The sequence below is a fragment of the Drosophila sechellia genome, chromosome 2L (assembly GCF_004382195.2).
Source record: "Drosophila sechellia strain sech25 chromosome 2L, ASM438219v1, whole genome shotgun sequence".
Classification (NCBI taxonomy): Eukaryota; Metazoa; Arthropoda; class Insecta; order Diptera; family Drosophilidae; genus Drosophila; species Drosophila sechellia.
This window is the reverse complement of record NC_045949.1, coordinates 12,951,420-12,972,898: the sequence shown is the minus strand read 5'-3', so window position 1 is coordinate 12,972,898 and position 21,479 is coordinate 12,951,420. Positions and strand designations below refer to the sequence as shown.

Below are 21,479 nucleotides of genomic sequence, written 5' to 3'. Positions count from 1 at the left end.
GCCAAATCTTATGATAAATCATTATAAATCACATATGCTTGGAAAATAAATAACACAAAGCGACCGCTGAAAAAACATTCAGTGTGTATATGTAAATGTATGTATGTCTTCTAAAGAAGGGGAAAAAGAGCTATGCTGGGGAATTAGCAACTAATTTTTTATCAGAAGTTTAGACGATTTTCATTTTTAGCGCTAGCATTTTACATTTACATTTTAAGTTGCTGACTGGACCACCTGTCCAGTGAAAATGGAAAAGCATAGCAAACTTGGATGATGCCTCTCGATTATAAATAGAAATCCGGCTCCTTACCAAGATAATGTGTGCTTACATATAAATGTGGGCATACATATAGTATAAAGACAAATATCGGTTTGTACTTTTATTTATTTTTGTGCAAAATGCGCCATTAAATCGTATAAATAGATCTTTGAAAAGCGCACAGTGCGTTGAGTCAACGAGTGCCTCGAACATTAACCTCATTAGAAGAAGATCGAGAAACAATTTTCGATTCTTGTGCTCGAAGATTTTCGACTGTCCGGCTTGATTATGTTTATCCGGGTGTGGTCTATAACCCCAACAAATAACCCTGGCAATGAATGGATACTGCAAAGAGATTTATATCCGTTGAAGCAGGCCACTAGTTTGTCAATCTATGAGATCTAAAAAATGTAAAAAATAGAAAACTACATAGTAAGTATAATCAAATTTGTTTTAAGAGATGACCAGCTTTCGGGAAATGCGTTTCGATGATTTGTTCAAAATTAATTCATTAGTTTTCGATGCTCTCACCGAGGTTTATAGCCTGACCTTCTTTGTGAAGCATTTCTTGGAGTTTCCAGGACTCTCACAGATAGCCGTAGCTGCAGGACCTGATGGCAGACCAATGGGCTATATATTCGGGCAGTATCAGGTCAAGCGCAACCAGGATCCCTATGGTCATGTGGCAGCATTGACTGTATCTCCGGATTACCGACGCCTTGGACTGGCCACTGCTCTAATGGATTTTTTCTTTATGGTCTCAGACCTCAAAGGAGCTTCCTATGTAAACCTCTTTATGCGAATCAGTAATCATGCTGCCTATCAACTGTACACTTCTTTGGGTTATGCTCATCGCCAAACATTCCTGGACTACTATCCGGATGAACCGAAGCCGGAAAGTGCCTACGAATTGAGAAAGTACGTTCCCCGCCCCATGGAGGTTCAATGAGCAGTGCAGTCGCGTTGCCTTCAGGTTAAATTAAAAGTTTTTTTGGATTACATAGCTAATTAAAGAAAATCCATTGAGGTGAATTTTTAGAGGAAGATCAATTTCCGTTGACGCACAAAGGCCAACTATAGGTAGAAATACAGACAAATGTTAACTAGGGTGAACATCAGTCGTATAAATAGTGGCCCTTAGGGTCATCACTCATACGTCATGTTGCCTTGGTACTACGGGCCTGGTCAAATTATTCGTAAGAATCTCGTTATATGAACTAAAATGCTAAATAATAAACAACGGCAGAGTTTAGTGCTTGTTTTTAACATATTTTACTTTACTCAACGTTATTAAAGGTCCACTCTAATGTTGGCAATGCATATACATACATTTGTTCTTTAACCGAAACGCATTGATGTTCGTGTCGTTTGCCAAACCAAATTCAATTGCAAATTTCCGTTTCGAGATGGTCAAGGCTTTCGTTGTTGTCTTTTTTATTAGCTACATTTCTCAAAAGCAAACAAATTAGAAAATCTATATATATATATAAATATAAAGTGTAGTCTGGTTGGGGTATGTGTCTGAAACACGCGCAATGATTTTCACAATTTGGCATTTTGCGCAACTTGAAACGCACAGCATTTGAAAATTCTGGTTCAATGTTGTCATATAAACAATTCTTGTTTCCATATGCTTTCTGACATACATTTTCTGGTCTTCATTTTTTAGTTTGAGCGATTTGTTCAAACTTTTAGTTGAACGATGGCGTCCGAGTGCAATGAACTTTTTCTAGACGTTTCCTGGTATAAATTATACGTTTTGATGCCAAATAAAGTTTAATAGTTTTGTGCCACTACAATTGCTTATTCAACCAATTTTCCACCAATAATTATTGCTATAATTCCGAATATGTAAAACATCAGCAGATAGTACAGCTTATTTCCAAAGCTGTAGATTTTCTTGATCATAATTCCCTCTAGGGACTTTCTATCCACATCGCGGGATAGGGGTAGTCTCATTTCGTATCCATGATCATCGGCATAAAACTTAGGCATCCAGCGATATTTCACATATCCCAAGGACTCGTAAAGACCAATGGCATTTGTATTCTTCTCCCGCACAAATAGATCTATATAAAAGTCTTTCTGACGATCCATAATATCCCTAACGGTTGTTAAGAGCCGAGTGCCCAAGCCCAGTTTACGATAATCATCAGCTACGGCCACTGCAGAGATGTGTCCATGATTCCAGCTCATAGACTTTCCATCTCCAAAAGATTCAGACGCATCCTCGACGCGTGTCCCCAGAATAAAGCCCATGAGACTGTTGTCAGGAGCATCGGCGGCCAGAACCAGTTCGGGATGCTCCAGAATCTTGGGAAGCAAGAACGGCAGGGAGTACACTTCCACCAAGGGATCCATCACAATATTGTTAAACTTGAACAGATCTTCGAGAACAAACAGACGCGGAGAAGTCATGACTCGCTGGGATATAATAATTTATTTTTTTCTTTGACAATATTATGTTTGCCTTGTTAATGTGACATATTTTTCATTGGCGTCCGAAACTATATCCTCAATTGCAATTGCTAAGCCAAAATATGTTTTAAAGATCTTAAAATCTCTGATGAACTATTTCTTCGTATCGCAATTCAAGAGAAGACAACTTGACTCAAAATCCCGGCATACTTTCGGGCTTTTCAAAAGTCTAGGGGTACAATAATGTTGACATTTTATTAAATCGTTCGCTCTTAATATATTGCAGCATATCACGTCTTAGACTAATCGGAATCCTATGTTATTTAATGTTCTTGTAGATCCAGGGCAGCAGCGAAGTGACACGAGTGTAAACGCCAGGATATTGACCCTTGCCGCAGCCAATGCCCCAGGACACGATTCCCACCTGGGTGTACCGTCCACCATCATTGATTACCATGGGTCCGCCAGAGTCGCCCTGTAGATTAAATCAGTCTGAGAATCCTAATGATATATGATATATGTCATCACTTACACTGCAGGAATCCTTGGCTGCCTGACCAGCGCAAATCATCGACTCAATGATCCCACCAGGCGCTGCACGTCCATATTTCCTGGCACACTCGGCATTTGTCCAAATGGGAATGTCCACCTTCTGCAGGATGGATGGCTGTGGCCCATTCTCCCGGAGACTTCCCCATCCAGCCACGGTGGCCACTTGACCACTGTAAGATCGGGATTGCTGTGAGGGCGAGGTGGGCAGGCAAATTGGTTGGATCTCCCTGGTGAAGGGCACTGGTTCACTCAACGTCAATATGGCCACGTCGTTGTGCTGGGAAAGAGGATTATCATTTGAACATAATGAAGGAAATCACTAGGTCTTTTAGGAAAATAGCTTGAATTCTCTTACCAAGGTGCTGAATTCGAAACCCTTGTGCCGCACAAGTCGCTTGATCCTGCGGGACACGTGCTGCACCTCGAAGTCCGTGCCGATGTTGTAGTCACCCAGATGGGCTGTCAAGGCCGCCACATCCCACGAGGTCATGCTGCAATAACCACAAGTTTTCAAAATATTTTAAAAGGACGCAGTCTGATTCCTCACCGTGCCACACAGTGAGCTGCGGTCAGAATGTGACTATTGGTAATAAGACTGCCGCCGCAGAACTGCTTTCCCGACTTGAAGAGCACCGCTATCCAGGGAAATTCGTGTGGACTGGCATTTATGCCACCAACAATTCGCTCCTGATCGGGCGTGACTGGATTCTTATTGCCGCACTGCAGCGGAAGTCCTTCCGAACTAGTTCCGCTCACAGGACGTCTCGTAGTTGTCGTGGTTGTAACTGGCGAGGGATAACTAGGATAAGTGGGTCGCCTAGTGGTTGTCGGTCTGGCGGAAATTGTGGGCCTTGGTGTGGTGCGCTTGGTGCTTGGAACTCCTCCTGTGGTGGGGTGCGTGGGATAATGGTGGTTCGGCGGATGGGTGGGCAGCGGTGGTGGCCAACCACCCGTTGTCGGTGGGTGAGTCGGTAGCGCCGGTGGCCACTGGCCGCCCGCAAAGGAGCCAAATGGCCACTGGTAGGGATGAATGGTGGACGGTGGCTGAGTGGGAATAGGCTGCTCCACCGTTTCCACCGCCGGTTCTGCTTCTGGTTTTTGATCTGCTCCTGGAGGATTACCCTCAATTGTATTGACGTCCTGGAAATCCGGCGTATCCTCCACACTGTTCGCATTGTCAATGGGCTCCTCCGGTCGAGGAGCATCCGCAGGATATACACCCTCCACTTCTCCCTCGGGAATCACATGTTCCCTATCCTCCTCGTCAGCCACCACTGAAGGCATCTCCGTAGTCGTGGTCGTCGTCGTCGTCGTTCCAGGGAGTGGGAATACCCCAAAACTGTTGGCATCAATATCCGTGCAGCAAATGCCATTATTAACTCTGCCCAGCAGATCGAAGAAGTTGCACATATTGCCATTCAGTCCAAGTCCATTCGTCTGTGGCCATTGACGCAGGGTGAAGATGGATAACTGGCGGGCCAGCCTGTAATACTGGCGACATCCATCGATGCGCACACACACACCGGATTGGCCACGGGATGTCAAGCACTTGGATCCTTCGCCAGGACCCCAGCCACCAGAAACTCCCGATGCTCCGAGAGCTCCTTGCCATAGCAAAATGCTGGGATCGAAAAAGAATTGGCGTCGCTGGCGATTCAGATTTGGTTGCAGATCTGCAGGATATAAAAGAGGGTTAAACAATTCATTTTTAATATTCTAAAAACTTATTTACTCTAAAAAAAATTTAAAAAAAAATTAGAACACCCAATTATATATCTGGTGTAAATGAGATAACGATTCTATATTTGGAAAATATCTGTGACACTTGGGGAACTGCTGATCATTTCTAGGGGCACTCGAGATCAGAGTTTGTTGACCCCCGAAAAGATTTGAGCTACATACGCAATTGTCTATCCAAAACTATGGTACTTTACAACTCATTTTTTGGCCAATCTGTCGCGCTGTTGACAAAGCACCCAAATAACAAAAAACAGATATGAGTGGAGAAAAGACCAAGCCAATATTTGCTTAACATTCGTTCACGTTTTGAGTTTTGGTTCCACGCTTCTCCGCCAGTCGAGAGTGATTACTCAATATTTTGACATATTTCGCTGGCCAGAATATTGACAATAAACTTAAGCTCTTTCCACACGGAATGACAATTGCTGTGCCATTTCACAGATGCTGAACTTGCCCCCCACTGCGGCAACTTTCTACTGTCAATTGTCATACATTGTATATTTGTCATGTTCATTGGCGGTTTCTTAAAATTGGTCTAGGCCTTTGTTTAGGTCGCCGTTTCCATTCTGATTTTATCGCATGAGAATTGTTGTTGCTATTTAGCATGAATTTGCCATATTTCTAATTTATTACGCATGTTGTGGTCTGCTTCTGGCCCACAAATATAGTTCGAATGGCTTGGCAGCGCATAAAATTTGACTAAATAAGTGATATGCTCAGCTTATCTTGGGGTTTTGTTCCTAACGAGCTATTTGCGTTTGTGGCGATTAATTTAAACGATCATCTGGACAGGCTTTAAAAAACTTTAATGCCTTCGTTGGGGTGTAAGTTTTATTGATTCTAAATCGAGCGTAAAAGCGATTTGTCACAGTAAAGTCTTAGAAATCTGCACGTGGCTTTTGCTTTACTGACACAAGTCGTAATGAAGAATACGTTCAGTTCGTGCTACGAATCGTTAATGAATATGCATATCATTTTTGGTTTTCTGAAAAGTGTCTTTTATTTTACAATATGAATCCTACAAACCGCCAAAAGTGTTCGGCCAATCGTGACTCACTTGAGAGGAATTGTTAAATGAGACTTAAGTTTTGTGTGGATCTCCAAAGAAAGTCACCGAAATATTACTCATTTGCCCCAAATATCGTTTAAAATTGGTGCTTTTATGTTTATTGCTTACTCGACATTACTTTGATTCTTTTTAAATTGTTATGACAAGCTGTCAGAGGCAACAAATTCCCTTTGATTGATCGGAGATCCTGCTTTGAATTCGACACACTTATTTTGGCTTAAAAAGCTGAGAATGTTTATATATTTTATAAAAAGAATAGAAAAGATTAAAAATTTAAATAAAATATAAAAAAATGGGCAAAAAGAATTGATACGTAACTGTTTTTTTTAATAACTAGATCAGTTTATATAGCACTTATACCTTATATACAACTGTAGAGGGATAGAGAGGTTTTAAAGATTAAATTAACTATATGTAATAAAATATGTGACAACAGTAAATATAATAATCTAGCTACATATGTAACATATGATAGTTCTTATACCTTGAATGGTCCTCGGGACACACCCAAGTTGAAGTTCAACTGGTTTTCTCTGCAAATCGATAACACTTGATGCAAAAGACTTGCAACTCGTTAACTTAGAATCAGGGGCAAGTTACAAGTTCAAGGTCTGCAAGACCGTTACAGCTCGTGTGCCACTGAAAACCTGAATTCCGACGCAGGATGCCAGAGAACTCGAGCTGGAGGTCTACTTAATAGTGGCTTGTAAATTTTATATGACCAACGGTCATATAAACGATATTTATCGCGACTTCAGGCGAGCACAGTGGACAAAATGCAAATAAAAATTAATTTTTAATGAATATGGCTTCTTAAATCCGCGAAAGGTGTCGGCTTATTGCCTTTTATATGGCATTCGTTTATGGCCCAATCTGCGCGGCATCCCGAATTAATAGGCTTATGTCGACGCCCCGAAAAGACATCACCACAGATCACGCCTCTCCATCAAAAGTGCTGTCTAATTGTCTAATTGTTGGCCGTAAATAAAAGGTAATAGATTGGCGGGTACATTGACAGGCGACGGAACACGAACGACAAGCGACGAAGTTTATCTCAAAATGCACGCCTACATGAGTTCTAGTTGTTTTTGCAGTAGAAAGTTCTCTATAACTGGCCTAAAGGGCAGTGCCTAGCGACAAGCCATCTATGTGGGTATGAGGTAAACAATGTTGAGTACACTTACTCGATGAGCCAAACTTCCCATTTTCCCCTCAACTTTAAGCGATTTATAGATTTCTGAAGGTCATACAAGTAATGCTTGGTGCGTGCCGCGCATAAATTCTACTGTCGAATCAGAAAAGTGTTATTTCGATGTCGTTGAACTTCATTTTATAATAGTGACGTATGTAGAAGAGTGACTATTGATAGTGTTAAAAGTATTTATTTATTGCCAATATTAGTTTCCAGGTTGTTTAGCGAAAGTTGCTATCATAAATTAAGGATTAAAATTTTTAACATCTTTAAAGCCTAAAGCCGTTTTAAAATGCCTAGTTCGGTTTTCTCATTACTTTGGTATCTGAATGTTTTTAAAACCAAAAATGTTTATGCTTACATATATAAGTGTACAAATATATGACTGGCTAACATTATGAATTTAAGAAAACTCCTTTGAGTGCTAGTTATAATAAAATTTTCAAGTTTGTGCCTTAAGTCTTTCGTGCTTCTAGTTCTCATTCCTTGAATCCAGCAATATCACTTACCCACCACCGTTTCCCCGAGATTTTCCTCATCTGTGGCATTGGCTTTAAACAATCCTGCCTCGGGCGCCGCGTTTATTTCACCATTTGGCCACACAGGAGCTGGAGCAAGTGCCCCTCCCGAAACGGATGGGAGATCTGCTCCCGAAATAATTTTTAAATGCAGCAATTGCACACAAAGTAATAAAACTGGCAAAAATGCAAACATTTTGATATTTGTTGCTTTCGCTGCGGTTATATCTTCCCAATTTGTTTTGAACGGGGCAGACCATATATAAGTTGACTGCTATATTGTATTAAGAGCCGCCAACACGAATCGCGACTCAGAATATATATCTCCTCTGGAATGCAAGGCACGTTGCCCCGATGGCATTCACCTGACCACGACTACGATCCCGAAGACGAAGACGAAATTCTCGGACTTGGACTCGGACTTGCTTTGGATCGCGGCACTCGATTCTGGACTTGGAAGTACTCGTGCGTTAGACGGACAGGACCGTCTTTTTGGCTCGAAGTGCCGATCGCTTCTGAGCCAACAGAGGTTCTGGGGATTGGTTAACAGCTCCGTTGCCAAAACGACGACGGAGCAGCGACGTCGGCAGAAATGTTGTGGCCGGAGCAGCAGAAATGTCAATTATGAACGCGTTTCTTTCGCCGGATCACTTTTGGCCAACTTATTGGGCCGCCTTCAAATGCACACGCGATGCTGGCCACTGTACTAAACTAGTTCCAGCAACGCCTCCATTTCGATTGCCCACCAGGCAGTCTGTCTTCTAACCCGGTTCCGATCCCGAATCCGATCCGGAACACGCACCAAATCAGACTGAAATCAGCCGCCGGGAAGTTGTGCGACTGCATACTATTAAAAGAAAAATCCAGCTGCGGTTGCATCTTCTCGTTCTGGCTCAGTTGGCCATTAATATGCACTCAGAAAAAATGTTAACATGTAAACTTATTTTTTCAAAATTAATTTAACATTAAACACTTTTAGCATTTGTTTTTTTCTGTCACAAAAATAAAGAGTTCAATATATCGCACATAGGTTTTCCATAAAAAGTCAGCTGACTTACCACTTTAATTCCTCACTGCATGACTGGATTGAGTTTCCATTTAAATTCAAAGGTGCATAATGCATTGGGATCTTCATTTTCCACCAGGTGAGTTTAAGTAGACCCGTTTGAATTCATCGGCTGATGTAAGTGTTTTTTGTAAATAACATGCAAAATTTACGACGTTTAGCGAGCATTTTACCGGTTGTACAGAGGATACCTCTTGTCTCAGGATTTAATAATAATCTTCATTGATCAGGGATTTGTTTCAATCGTATTATTAACGCTGAGTTCGAGCGGCGCCTTGGGTGTTAGAAGCATCACAAATTAAGTCAATTGTTTCCTGAGAATCTGCCAGATCATTTAAATAAAAAAGCACTCGACCCAAGCTCCATATATTGATCGATGGAAAGCTAAGTGTCACGGCCTGGACCTTTGCTGGATAATTGTGTTTCAATATTTTGCCAACTAATTGTTGGTAATTGGAAGCCGTGGGGCACATTCGCACCTTTGATTGATCGACAAGTGGGAGTGTTGAATATTGTAATTGAAAAGCTCTCCAGTGGAATCGGTATCGATCGAGTGTGCATTTCTCAGCATACAATTGGATGTTCTGACAAGGGAACATCGCCCACTAAATGTTCAATGAACCTCTTTGCAATTGGAGCCATTCATATTTTATTAATTAGCTTATATTTTTTCGACTAGGTCAATTCCTGCTAGCTATAAATTTAAACTTTATTTCTTAAAGGGAATTATAATATTTATGATATTATGATATATATTATATTATGATATTTATAACAAAAGCCCTGTTAAAGGATTTTATATTGTCGTTGGACCCAATAAAAAAAGAAATTTTAAAAACATATGTCAAAAGTAACTTACTGTGTGTATAGACTTACACGTAAGATACATTAAATTTACCCGTCAAGTGTATGTAAAAAATTGTATGTCGAGCGATTTTCAGCAAAGAGCATACTTTCAGGATCGGCAATATAAACCGGGTAAGAATAACTTGCAAAGGCCTTGTAAATCTAGTTAGTAAGAAAATAAGTAAAAATGGACAGACTTTTGTCAAGAGCATTTATTTTAAAATTTTCACATAACTTCTTTTTTTTGTTCAGAATGGATGACATAAATAAATACAAATTGGTTATGTTTAAAATCATTCCAAATGATTGCCAAATCGTTTGTGCATAGAAAGGTATTTGGAAATAGCGCTTAAGATAAATTTGTGGTCGTAAACATAAGGCTTAAACTAACTAGGAGCTAAGTGATCCTTGAGGACGCGCTTGGTGCATCATTGAACCAGGAATTTTTCGATGGGTACCTTGGCGAAGAACTCGTTGATGTGGGCAATCAGAATGGGAGCCCATTGTTCGCGGGTGGCGGGAATTCCGACGCGAGTGATCTCCGGCAGATTCTCGTTGACCAGATTGAGAATCATGGCATCTAGGAGGTTATAAAATCTATCAGCTTATTGAAAACTAAAAGAAAATAATGGGCTTACTCAGGTTGCGATCGGAGAAGATGCCATTGGCCACCACCTTGGCATCGCCGATATTGACATTGGCATTCAGGCGATGTAAACTGAGACGCTGCTGACCACTGGGCAGCTGTTCGATGTGGCCGTCTGTCAGAATGGTGGCCTTGATGTTGTCTGGAGGGAATATGAAAGTATCAGGCACATGCTCCGCTGAACTAACTTTTCAAACTGGCACTCACCGATGGTGATGTTGAAGGGGCCCTTGGGCACCAGACGCAGTCCTCCGAACTTCACGTCCGCCTTGAAGTGTCCACCGGCCTTCAGTTGCGGCAGTTCAACGCCCAACTTCATTATGAAGCCGTTATCGGTGAAATTGGCCGCCACACTGTTCACCTGCAACTGGCTGATGCCATAGATCTCCATGTTCTTGATCAGAAGACCGCCCTGGATGCCATCGTTGGTGTACCGAAAGATGCCCCTCTTGTAGAAATACGGATCAATCGAGTCCATATTGAACTCCGGCACTCCCTGATACCTCAATTTGGGCGCAAATGACTGGATCAAGCCACGTATGCATTGATTCAGATCCGAAGAGCTCAAGCTACAGGGTGTCACCTCATTCGAGCCACTGGACAGAGTAGCGGGCGCTGGTGCAACTGGAAGGCGAAAGTGATGTGAGATTAGTTCACAAGTCGGTTAAGTCATGGTTAGCGTAGGTTGTGAAGTTCGTCGAGGCATAGCATACCATAGCAAAAGGGTTTGACCAAAGGGGAGATCACAACTATTATATTTATTAAAATTTTGGCTTTTGATGCCAGCCAACCAGGCATGACGAAGTTCACGTGTCCCTGTCGCCACGTGTCTTCTGTCATATGCGAATGGGGTTTATGTGATGGTGACACTGACCTTTGTGTTAAGGAAACTCATTTTAAAGTTTTAAAAACAAGAAACTAAAAGATATAAAATTTATAAGCTTTTGTACTCTAGTAGGTAAGAAATATCAATCATACACTCATTACTGATGCCAAGCAGTAATGCATTTATTACAAATTATTATCAAACACTAAAGTTAAAGATTTCTCCAATAAGGCTTTAATATGCAACCGCATTTTCTAAATGTACGCGTATTAAAAGAAAACATATAAAATACCTAAAATGCTAATCCACTTTTAGACTACGCTAACACTTTAATACTTCATCTCAGTGAAGTTAAGGAAGTTTAACAACGCGTTGTTAAAATGAAATTTTACTTGCAACGATATTTAGTCACGCCACTAATTGTTTTTATCTTCTCCTTCTAACGACAAGCGGAAAGCAATTATTTTAATGTTTCTTGGCAAGGCAAGTCCAAATCTAAAAGATATGAACATGAATTGAAGGCATGTAATTAAGAACTTGAAGAATGAGACAAACTTTGGTCAATTTAAAGTCGAATTACCCACGTGAACAGCCCTATTAAGTCATTTGGCTTGAGTGCTCCGAAATACGTTTCCCACTGTTTTGTTTTAAACATTTTTTCCCCTGTTTCGCCTGACAAGTTCAATGTCAAAGGTGAGCTGTTATGGCATAAAGCAAATACCAAACCCGAAATGTCGAAAATAGGAGGTGACAGAAAAGGGTTGAGTCGCACTCAATTTCGTTGCCTAAGTCCTTAGTTTGCTCAGGCAAGTGCCAATAAATTCGTGCTCACCGCGTTTTTTAGTACCTACTACTGGCGGTTTTCTTTGCGCAATTAGAGACAAGTTACAATTACAGCTTTCAGTTTGGCACAAGCCCAGCAGCGCCGCTTACGCATTGATGTAGGTCAGTTTTTCAGCTTTTCGCTTTATGTCAGCTCGGCGGTAGTCATGATAGTCTTGGTACTGACGGCAGCCGGTTTCGGATCGGACTTAAGCCTCGTTTTTGCTTTTGTTGACGCTGAACTCTTTTCGCAAGAGCGCAAACAACACGCACACACACATGGACAATCACATACAGTAGCCAACACCTCGTGCTTGATTAAATTAATGTAATTGCCAATATTTCATAGCCTGCATTATCCCGTGTTTATTCTGCATTTATAAGTCGGACCGACTTGCGTCACAATTTCTATTTACCCAACGATTTGCGCCTCGGCTTGATAACTTTTACCACAAAAAACATGTGTAAGTGTGTCAAGTTCAAGTGGCACAGGCGATGACTTGCTTGTCGCTTTATTTTACATATTCCACTTGCCATTTCAAAAGCGTTAAAAGGCGAAATAAATAAAAAGATTTTACTGCAAATACACTTGCTAATTTCTATTGCAATTTCAGTTTCTATAGCCTGGACTTCGCTCTTTGCAAATCCCATAAAAACTTCTTTTACGATGGCAGACTTTTCCCAGTTTTGAAGGTCACGGGCCTATACATATAAATGTGATGTCGAGTAAATGCGCAATACAGGTAAACAATTGAAGAAGGTAAACTTTTTACAATGAGTAATCGCCACAGATTGGCATGGAAGGCACACCGGACACGGCCTGTACTGAATTTAAATAAGGAATCATATTGTTGGCGATTGTTTGAAAAACAGGAAGTTAGATATTACAAAAAGATTTAAGAACGCGTTGCAAAAAAGCTTTTTTTCTGGTCAGTATTTGGCTAACAAATATTTAAAACACTTGTTTCTGAAATTATTTTAGCAATGTATACATTAAAGGTCCATTTTTGAAACGTAAAATTAACTTAACAAGTGTAAAATATCAAAAGATATTAAAAAACAGGCAATAGAACTTACAAATGCCTTAAAAAGATAAACAAAACTGAGTAAATGTGATAAGCAAATCTTCGACATACATGCAAATATCTTTATAAATAACATATTTTTTAGTAGTATTATAGTATGTATTTTAGTTCGATCGGTAGAATTTTTACCTGGATTAGAGTACACATAAGAAATAAGATATGCAAGGTTTCATGATGATGATAAAAATGATTTTTTGTTTAAACGAGGCACTGCATTCGACAACGACAAATTGCATTTAGCAAACGAAAGACTTAGACAACGAACTCGTTGACTTGAGCTGCATTAATTTGGTGTTTATATATTTGAGGACGTGAGAAGGGAGTGACATTTTGTTTGACTATCGAGTTCCTTTGTACGCTTGCATAAGTTACCTTACCTGCATCGGCAAAATCGATTGAACTGGAGAGCACAGCAACATGGCTGTCGGAAAAGCTGGGAGTCTGCGCCGCCAACTCCTCGACCGGGCTGGAATTTGGATTCGGATTGGGATCGGAGCTGAAAACACTGGGTGCGGAGGTTGGCAGCGTGGCCGCATAGCCACTTCCGAGTGCCAAGGCGGCCAAAATGGTGAGCGATATGCAAGGCAATTGCATTTTTGGGACTGGCTGGCTGTTGCTTTCCGATTTCCTCTGCACAATGTGCCGATGCAAACTCGTTTCAATTGATTACTGGACTCTTTCTATTTGACTATTTTCGTGTGACTTGATTTAACACACGAATACGGTCCAGACGGTAATTTTCTTGTCTCCGTTTTTCCTTTTTTTTTTTGGTTTTTGGTTTTTTATTTGCGTAATTTTTTGCAAACCGGCTTCACTTTTATTTCTACACGAGCGCTTTTTACAGTTGCTTTTTGTTGGCTTTTCGGTTTTCTCGGTTAACTGCAATTGTTGCTGCAATTGCTGCACACACGGACACTGGGATGCACACAATCTCAGCCAGCTAATTGCCAAACTTATCCGCAGAAAATGGACAAACGAATTATTTCGAGTTGACGGCCCGTGGCTTGCAAATCTTGAAATGAGCGCTGCATAAATCGCACGTTTATTTATAGTTTTCAAGCTGCCCGATTTTTGTGCTCGTTCAAAAGTTTTTCCAAGCCGCTGCCGAAGCCAAAGCAAACAGCAACAACACACACAAGTAGGCGCCAACAAAATCGGTCGTTTTGAAGGCTTTAGGCCGTCACTGCCGAAGCCAAAAGCCGAACTCAAAAGCTCATCTCGGACAAAAAAAAAGCTTATTCAAAAGAACCACTATACTAAAGTTTGAAAGCCACAAGTTCAATATTTTTATAAACTTCATTTTGAAAAAATCAGTTTTAAGGGCCTAACTTAAAAAATCTTTTTTACCCGTACAAATCCATATAATTTTATATGTAAGTCTGGATAAAATGTGAGTAATTATGTAACTATAAGTTCTTATACGAAAAATTCACAGATTTGTTTAAAAGTTTTTGAAATTTGTAACATTGGAATTTTCTTTTATATTTTAAATGATATAAGTTCTTTATGGTCAACGTTTTTTAAAGAGTTACAATGGATTCTTTATAGAGTGCCCCAATCCCCATACAATATGCATACATCCATCTCCTGATTGTTCCCTCAAATATGTCAAATACCGCCAACAATGAGGAAAGTGACAAGAGGTTTTCCCATTCCCCAGTCTCCATTCCCTGTTTTCAGTCAAAGTGCCAGGCACGTATTAAGTTTGAGTCGCAGTTCGGCTGTGAGGCCCTCCGAGGTGTTCATGTAAAATGTGGGTCAGTTGTAAATCTTTGCAGCTTTATGCCACATAAAATTATTCATGAACCTGCGACTTTGTGGGTGTACAAATCGATGTTCAAGGTAGTCTAGTACGTGACATCTTCGAAAATTTAGCTCAGCAAGTACGAGGCTTCCGAGAACATATTTAAAATCAGAACTCTGCAAATGATGACCTTTGCTACGGAAGCAATATTTCGAGTTTTGCACAAATTCTATGTCAAATGTATACAATTAATAGATTAAAATACCCACTTAATATGATGGGCCTGTCTTTAGGCAGACGACAGACAGTCGCGTGTTTATTTTTCCTATACATTTCGTATCGCTTCTGTTTTGCATGCACATCACGAAACAATCCAGTCACCATAGACATTAAGAATATATTGACTGCAATATAATAAGCTGATTTATGGCACATTTAGCGCCGTCTACGGTACGAGTAAAATTTCATCACTCCATATGACCACCAGATTTTATAATATTAAAAAAAACCTTACAATGAATTCCTTATGGCCCAGCTACAAAAGTCGCCGGGCACTACAAAAAAATTATTTTAGACTCATTAGAGTGTTCCTCTCCACGGAAATCTTTAGTAAAAGGCGAAAGATTTATTCGACAATTGAAGAGAAACCAGAGTAACTTTACATCGAAACGTATCTGCCCTACCATTTGGAACGAGCTTGAACATGTTGGGAATCATAATGTTTGTAAAACGCAAACAACCCCTAAAGTATGTTTACGGTAGGGATCTTAGTCATATTGACTTATGTGGCTACCTGGAACGGGAATATAAGTAGTATATGAACCAGAAACCCCTAAAATAGGCAATAGAAAGCATGATAACTTTCTACTTTCACATTGATGATTCCCAAATGGTTCTGGCCGTTTGCTCATGGAGAGCCAGTTCGTTTCCTTTTTCAAGTTATCGCTTCTCGGCCTTATGGCTAAGATCAAAGTGTAGTATCTGTTCTTATCAGCTTAACATCTGATAGTTCCTCCATTGGAGGACAACAAATGTTAAACTGATTTTTGGAATCAGACGGAGTGCTAGGAGCTTGCTCCACCTCTGTCGCGGGTTGGCCCGGTATTGCAGTACCGCCGGGATTTCGGCCCAACTGAATAATAAATTTAAAATATTTCCAAGTTCAAAGATAGTTTCGGATCTTGCTCAATTGCACCGCATTTGCTACTCCACAATTGGAATCAAGGTCGAAGGTCGGGGTGCGCACTTAACCTATTATCTCGATTGGGTCATAGAGCGGTAAAAAAAGGCGTTACATTTGCGCTGCGCTCAACTAGGGCATGAAAAATTGCATAAAACCTGGCTTAATTGGTGTCGCTCAAAATGGACAATTAAAACTGGCACCTGGAATAAATGTTTTTTAATTTAAAAAAATATTATCATTTAATAGCACCTAATGGAACAATTTATTTTCTATTTAACCATATCATCATTCTATTAAGTCCAACCGCCAACCGCTACTCCTTGAGAAACTGGTCGATGGGAACCAGTTCGAATGCCTCGTTGAACATTCGCAACATAAGGGGTTGCCAAAACTGGCGGGTCTCAGGCAGCATTATTCCGTAGATATCGCGCCAATACTGATTAGCCACATTCAGAGCGATTTTATCTGTAACGAAAAATAATCACAAGCGTTAGAATATGTGCATTGAGTACACAGAAAACACGGTGTGTAGAGTCATTTAAACTGGTTTGCCTTTAGTTTAATGGATTTGACTTAATACAAATTTTCTCTACAGCACCTGTTTATATGTGTGTACATCTACGAAAATGAAGTTATCTAATTAAAATATAATACATCAAAAATGGCAGCTTGCAAAAAATGTTTGGTATGTAACTTTTATAGTTTAATTATTGCTTCGTAAATCTTTTAATATATATTATAGTCAAATGAACGGTAATTGTATTACTGCGGAATCAATTGATACTTGTATTGACGTAATACATACAACTAATGCAAAGTGCTTACGTATTTAAAGTAACTAAATATGTAAACACGAGGAAGCAATAAGGCAATCGTTTTTAGTGCTATTCAATATGTTCTGAAGTATAAATAAAAATATTTAACAACTTTTTCAAGAAGCAAGCATCGTTTTTCATAGTGCAACAAATTCACTAGTTTGCCTTAAACAACAACTTTGAACTCACCCAGTTCTGGATCTGCAAATATTCCGTTTGCCTTGATGACCAAATCCTTGATCTTTGGCTTTGAGTCGATATTCTTGAGTCGGAAAAACCGATGTCCATCCTTCTCGTATATCTCACCATCGGTCACCGTTGTGGCCTCCACGTCCACTGCAAGCGGAATGATAAGTGATCACCGAAAGAGGCGAACTAACTTACTTACAGAGCGTTACGTTGAATTCACCCTTGGGCTTCAGTTGCAGCTGATTCACCTGCATGTCGGCCTTATAGCTGCCCACAATGTTCAACTTGGGCATTTGGGTGACAAAACGGAGTTTCACCTTGTCGCCATTGACTTTGGCGGACACCTCTTTGGCGCGATTGGAGGAGAAGCCATAGATCTTGGCATTGCGAACGGTGATGCGACCATTGACCGTGCCACTGGAGTATTGAAAGCTGGTGCGGTTGAGGTGCAAAGGTTCGTAGGGCTCGATTCTCAGCTCCGGATTGCCATCCTTGAGGCGCGGAGTCAATGTGTTAAACAGCTGCTTCACGCACTCACCCAGCTGATCCTCTTCAGTCGAGCATTTTGGCAAATCTTCAAGGGGAAAACGTTATATATGTAAATAAAACATAATAGTATAAGCTATACAATACCTACCAGCAAAGTAGTTTTTATCCGTGGGAGCTGCACTGCATCCCAAGGCCAGCAGGCTGAGCAATCCAATAGTATAATACATTCTACTGCTAAACTATATCCTTTTTGGGACTCGATTTCGACTTTCAACCTACTGCTAGAACGTTAAACTACAACTGAAGCTCCCAGACTGCAAGTCGAGCTATTTTATTCTCCAAATTAGCACACTGCGACACAATGCAAGTTAGAATCTAGCTTAGTATATTTTACTTGTAAATCAGAAACATTAGCCGGCAAACAGCTAGACTTTGACTGAATGCCAAACCGGCTCGGTCTGCCTGATTTATAATGTCGTATTATTAAATGGAAAAATATATTGAATGTACTACAGCAAATGGCAACGATGATTTGCCATTTATTCTAATACTAATTACCTAGTACGTATATTAATAATGGTCTGCCGATTTTGGCTATTCAATGGTGACATTGTAGGGCCGCCAAATTGAGCTTAAAGAAGTCTCGTCATTAGCGGAGTCATATTTAAAGTTAGTTGTACTATGAACTTAACAATATATAGTATCAAGCTAGAAAGTTAAATTAGATCTATTATATTCTGAAAAGCTTTAAGTTTGTGTGTGTCATTGAACGCCCTGTGAAAAGTTATACAATTAAGTACAATTCAATCGGGTTGCATAAATCCATTAGTGTCTTGAGTTATTGCTTATAGGATAATTATTAAGTGACTTCCATTATTCGAGCCAATAGTTTTCCATCCATTTGGTTTGATTCCTAACTACCAATAAACCAATAAAACATTTCAATTTATTAGTTTTTATGTGACCATTATAGCACCACTTTTTCAGTCTGCCACTCAAGCCCTATTTAATTGATCTTGACTTGTAAATTGACTTATGACTCATGATTTAGTGGAAGTGCAACCTTTCACTCAAGAAAATACACATTACAAATTCGACGAAAACATAGATAGACATATTTTTTAAATGTTTTTTTTTTAAATATAAAAAAAGTAATTCTAGCAAAATATTTAGGTAATTGTATCTTTATTTCGGTACAAACTATGTTAACACCTTGAGTGGAACAGATGAATGCGGAAGGTATAAATAGTAAAACAATATTAAAGTTAGGTATCTCAATTCTTGGTAACAAGCATATCGAACGGTAGTGCAGCAAAGAAGTCATTGGTGGACTTCAGGATCAGGGGCTGCCAGGTGGCCAGTGTCTCGGGAAGCATGGCCTGGTAAAGCTGGCGCCAATACTGATTGATAAAGTCCAAGATGACATCGTCTGAGCGAAAACAAAGCAGTTTAGTAAGTGCTATAATAAAGCTGATTGGTTATTACGTACTCAGCACCGGATCGGGAACTAGTCCATTGGCGTAGAATTTCAGGTCACCCACCTTGGGCTCAGTCTCCAGTTTGGTCAGGCGCAGATAGGTGTGACCATCACGCTCGTAGAGCTCGCCTATGGGTCTCGCCCTCATCCCGACATCAGCTGCAGAAGAAAAAGCCAAGCAAAATCATTGTATAATATATAATATAATAATATTGAATAATATAATAATAATACTAGCTAATTATTTTGTGACGTTACTTACTCATGGTAATGTTGAAAGCGCCCTTTGGATTCAGCTTGAGGTCGTTGAGCTTGATGTCCGCCTTGTAGAAGCCCTCGACGAACATTTGTGGCACATGCGAAAGGATCTCCATGCGCACGCGTCCATCCTTCAGCCGGAAGTTGACCTTGTCCACAATGCCCTCGCTGAGACCGTGGACCACAACGTTCTTCATGGAGATCCGTCCCTGGAGCAGGCCGGAGGTGTAGCTGTAGGAGCTCTTTCCCATCTCGAAGGGATCGAGTGGCGGAATGTTCAGCTCGCTGATGCCGTACTTCATGCGTGGCGTTATCTGCTGGAGGCCCTGCTTGATGCACTCGCTGATGTTGATGTCACCCTCCCGGCAGGTCGGAATATCCCCAGCTGCCGAATGCCAAGCCAAACAAAAAATAAAAAAAAACAAAAATTAAATTGGCATGGGGACCTTGACATATTTAGTTCAGCATAAAACACGTTAGCCATATCGCGTACGATCGATGTGACTATGATCAGAACGTGACAGTTTTCTAGCCGAGAATTTTCAGTTGTCTTAAACGTTTCGTCGCTCACATAATTGTCAACGTCATGCGCAATTAATTTGTTGATTAGATTTGATTTTGTCAGTGAGTTGAGCGAAAATTCCTGCATATCATTAAAGAGTTTCGTTCTGCTCGTTGTCTCAAGTTCGTTTCGGCAATTTTCCTATTGGTCTACCTTGGGAGAAGTCTACCGTACCGGCGGAAGTGACATGTCCGGACAAAAGACTTAAGCGACGAACTTGTCATATATTTTTAACTTCTCCCATAAAAAAGCTATATTTATATCTACAACAGCAAGTGACTCGGTCGGCAAATATCGTATAAAAAACATTTGCAATTGTGGCCTGGACAATGAGGTAATTTAAATGGCTGTGTGTTTATTTTTGGCCAAAACTTTTTGAAGACAATACCTATCAGCATGACAATCTACATTTTGTGTTTTGTCATGGTCTGTCTGCGTATGCCAAAGAACATATTTAGATACTTATAATTGAATTAGTAAAATCGTGTCTTAATAGTGAAATAAAGCTCACATCAAGGACAATTTCTAGACAGCACGTGTTACTTTGACATAATTTATATTTATTTGTGTGTATATGCTTTTCAGGAAATTCTTATCTAAATAATTATAAATTATAATTTTTTAAGTGTATATGTTTTTTAGCATGTTCTTTTCTATATAAACTTCTGTTAATTATTCTGTTGCGTTGCGAAGAATATAAATTTCAATCTTATCTATCTCATTTACATGTTCAGTTTTACAAAACGGGCTTAATGGACAATTAAAAATCCTTAAAAAGATCAGCCAATACACAAAATATTTTATTATCATTAAGTCAAAATAAGAAAAATTTCGCTAAGGGTATGCAATATATTGCAATGTATCTAAAGTTGTGCAATTCTATTGTTTTAAGTTAATCTGGCTTTAAACTTTGACTTTGTCAGTCGGTTGAATTGCTTTGTTTTAAAATTCACACAAAGTTGCGTGCTTCACATGATTATTGATATCACGAAGTCAATTTTGTATGTTCGAATTTTCTATTTAACTGATAATATCACAAATTAAACGACTTGGCAACGTCAGAGTATACTAAAGTGTCGAATTAACAATTTATACTTTTTAAATTGTTTTAAAACAACGCTCGAAATTATAGAATTTTTTAAAAATTTAAAGATTAACTTTTAGTTTCAATTCTTATGTTATAACTGATCGTTTTAAATTAATAATAAAAACTGCCAAGGCAATGTCCGCTGTGTTATTATGTATATTTTGCTTTAACATTTATTTTGTTATATGCACTAAGTTTGGACTTTCCAAGAATTGTTTCAGTTGTTCTTATTTCTTAATTTTAATATCGGGTTTAATTTTTCACATATGTATAATGACACTCACGTATTTCTCGAACCGGCTTGAACTCAACTGGTGGCAATTCTATTTCCGCGGCCAAACATGAGCCCGCCATCAGAATTAGAGCAACTGCGCCGAAGATACGACCCATTTCGATAGTTTGTTTAATATATAATTGGATACGTTTAGATTGAATGATGGTTGAATTGACTTTCTCGTTGTGTGAAGTTATTCCACATCCGTTGGATAGCCCAACCTGACCGATGCAAATGCGAATCAACGTCTGAGAGCTGCGATGGGTGGCGGGCTCTTATTTATGGGAAAACAAAACAAATCCAATCAAATCGAAATTGCAAAGACAAACGTAAAATAAAAAAGAGGCACAAACACAGATGCT

The 21,479-nt window shown here is 39.7% G+C and overlaps 6 protein-coding genes and 2 non-coding genes across 8 annotated transcripts; 2 read left to right on the top strand and 6 right to left on the bottom strand.

Annotated features, from left to right (window-relative positions):
* The first annotated feature begins 638 nt into the window (after nt 1-638).
* LOC6617836 (N-alpha-acetyltransferase 20) lies at nt 639-1,471 on the top strand. Its single transcript, XM_002042108.2, has one exon. The coding sequence runs from the start codon at nt 720-722 to the stop codon at nt 1,206-1,208; it is 489 nt and encodes a 162-aa protein (XP_002042144.1). The 5' UTR covers nt 639-719; the 3' UTR covers nt 1,209-1,471.
* Nucleotides 1,472-1,767: 296 nt separating this feature from the next.
* LOC6617835 (N-alpha-acetyltransferase 20) lies at nt 1,768-2,824 on the bottom strand. Its single transcript, XM_002042107.2, has one exon. The coding sequence runs from the start codon at nt 2,675-2,677 to the stop codon at nt 2,063-2,065; it is 615 nt and encodes a 204-aa protein (XP_002042143.1). The 5' UTR covers nt 2,678-2,824; the 3' UTR covers nt 1,768-2,062.
* Nucleotides 2,825-2,913: 89 nt separating this feature from the next.
* On the bottom strand, nt 2,914-8,272 carry LOC6617834 (serine proteinase stubble). Its single transcript, XM_002042106.2, has 5 exons — nt 7,740-8,272; nt 3,777-4,902; nt 3,585-3,720; nt 3,210-3,506; nt 2,914-3,152 (listed from the first exon to the last, which is right to left on the bottom strand). The coding sequence occupies exons 1-5, from the start codon at nt 7,942-7,944 to the stop codon at nt 2,997-2,999; spliced, it is 1,920 nt and encodes a 639-aa protein (XP_002042142.2). The 5' UTR covers nt 7,945-8,272; the 3' UTR covers nt 2,914-2,996.
* Nucleotides 8,273-9,875: 1,603 nt separating this feature from the next.
* On the bottom strand, nt 9,876-14,061 carry LOC6617833. Its single transcript, XM_002042105.2, has 4 exons — nt 13,417-14,061; nt 10,514-10,930; nt 10,299-10,448; nt 9,876-10,240 (listed from the first exon to the last, which is right to left on the bottom strand). Exons 1-4 carry the CDS (start codon nt 13,631-13,633, stop codon nt 10,089-10,091), a joined length of 936 nt encoding a protein of 311 aa, XP_002042141.1. The 5' UTR covers nt 13,634-14,061; the 3' UTR covers nt 9,876-10,088.
* Nucleotides 14,062-15,314: 1,253 nt separating this feature from the next.
* LOC6617832 lies at nt 15,315-15,439 on the bottom strand. Its single transcript, XR_048670.2, has one exon. It is a non-coding gene; the product is annotated as a U5 spliceosomal RNA (small nuclear RNA).
* Nucleotides 15,440-15,724: 285 nt separating this feature from the next.
* LOC6617831 lies at nt 15,725-15,920 on the top strand. The gene has a single exon (XR_048669.2). It is a non-coding gene; the product is annotated as a U2 spliceosomal RNA (small nuclear RNA).
* A 278-nt stretch (nt 15,921-16,198) lies between these two features.
* Nucleotides 16,199-17,850, bottom strand: LOC6617830 (circadian clock-controlled protein). Its single transcript, XM_002042104.2, has 4 exons — nt 17,608-17,850; nt 17,170-17,544; nt 16,971-17,117; nt 16,199-16,431 (listed from the first exon to the last, which is right to left on the bottom strand). The coding sequence occupies exons 1-4, from the start codon at nt 17,684-17,686 to the stop codon at nt 16,280-16,282; spliced, it is 753 nt and encodes a 250-aa protein (XP_002042140.1). The 5' UTR covers nt 17,687-17,850; the 3' UTR covers nt 16,199-16,279.
* A 775-nt stretch (nt 17,851-18,625) lies between these two features.
* On the bottom strand, nt 18,626-21,374 carry LOC6617829. Its single transcript, XM_002042103.2, has 4 exons — nt 21,128-21,374; nt 19,199-19,579; nt 18,949-19,095; nt 18,626-18,888 (listed from the first exon to the last, which is right to left on the bottom strand). The coding sequence occupies exons 1-4, from the start codon at nt 21,231-21,233 to the stop codon at nt 18,734-18,736; spliced, it is 789 nt and encodes a 262-aa protein (XP_002042139.1). The 5' UTR covers nt 21,234-21,374; the 3' UTR covers nt 18,626-18,733.
* Nucleotides 21,375-21,479: the final 105 nt, after the last annotated feature.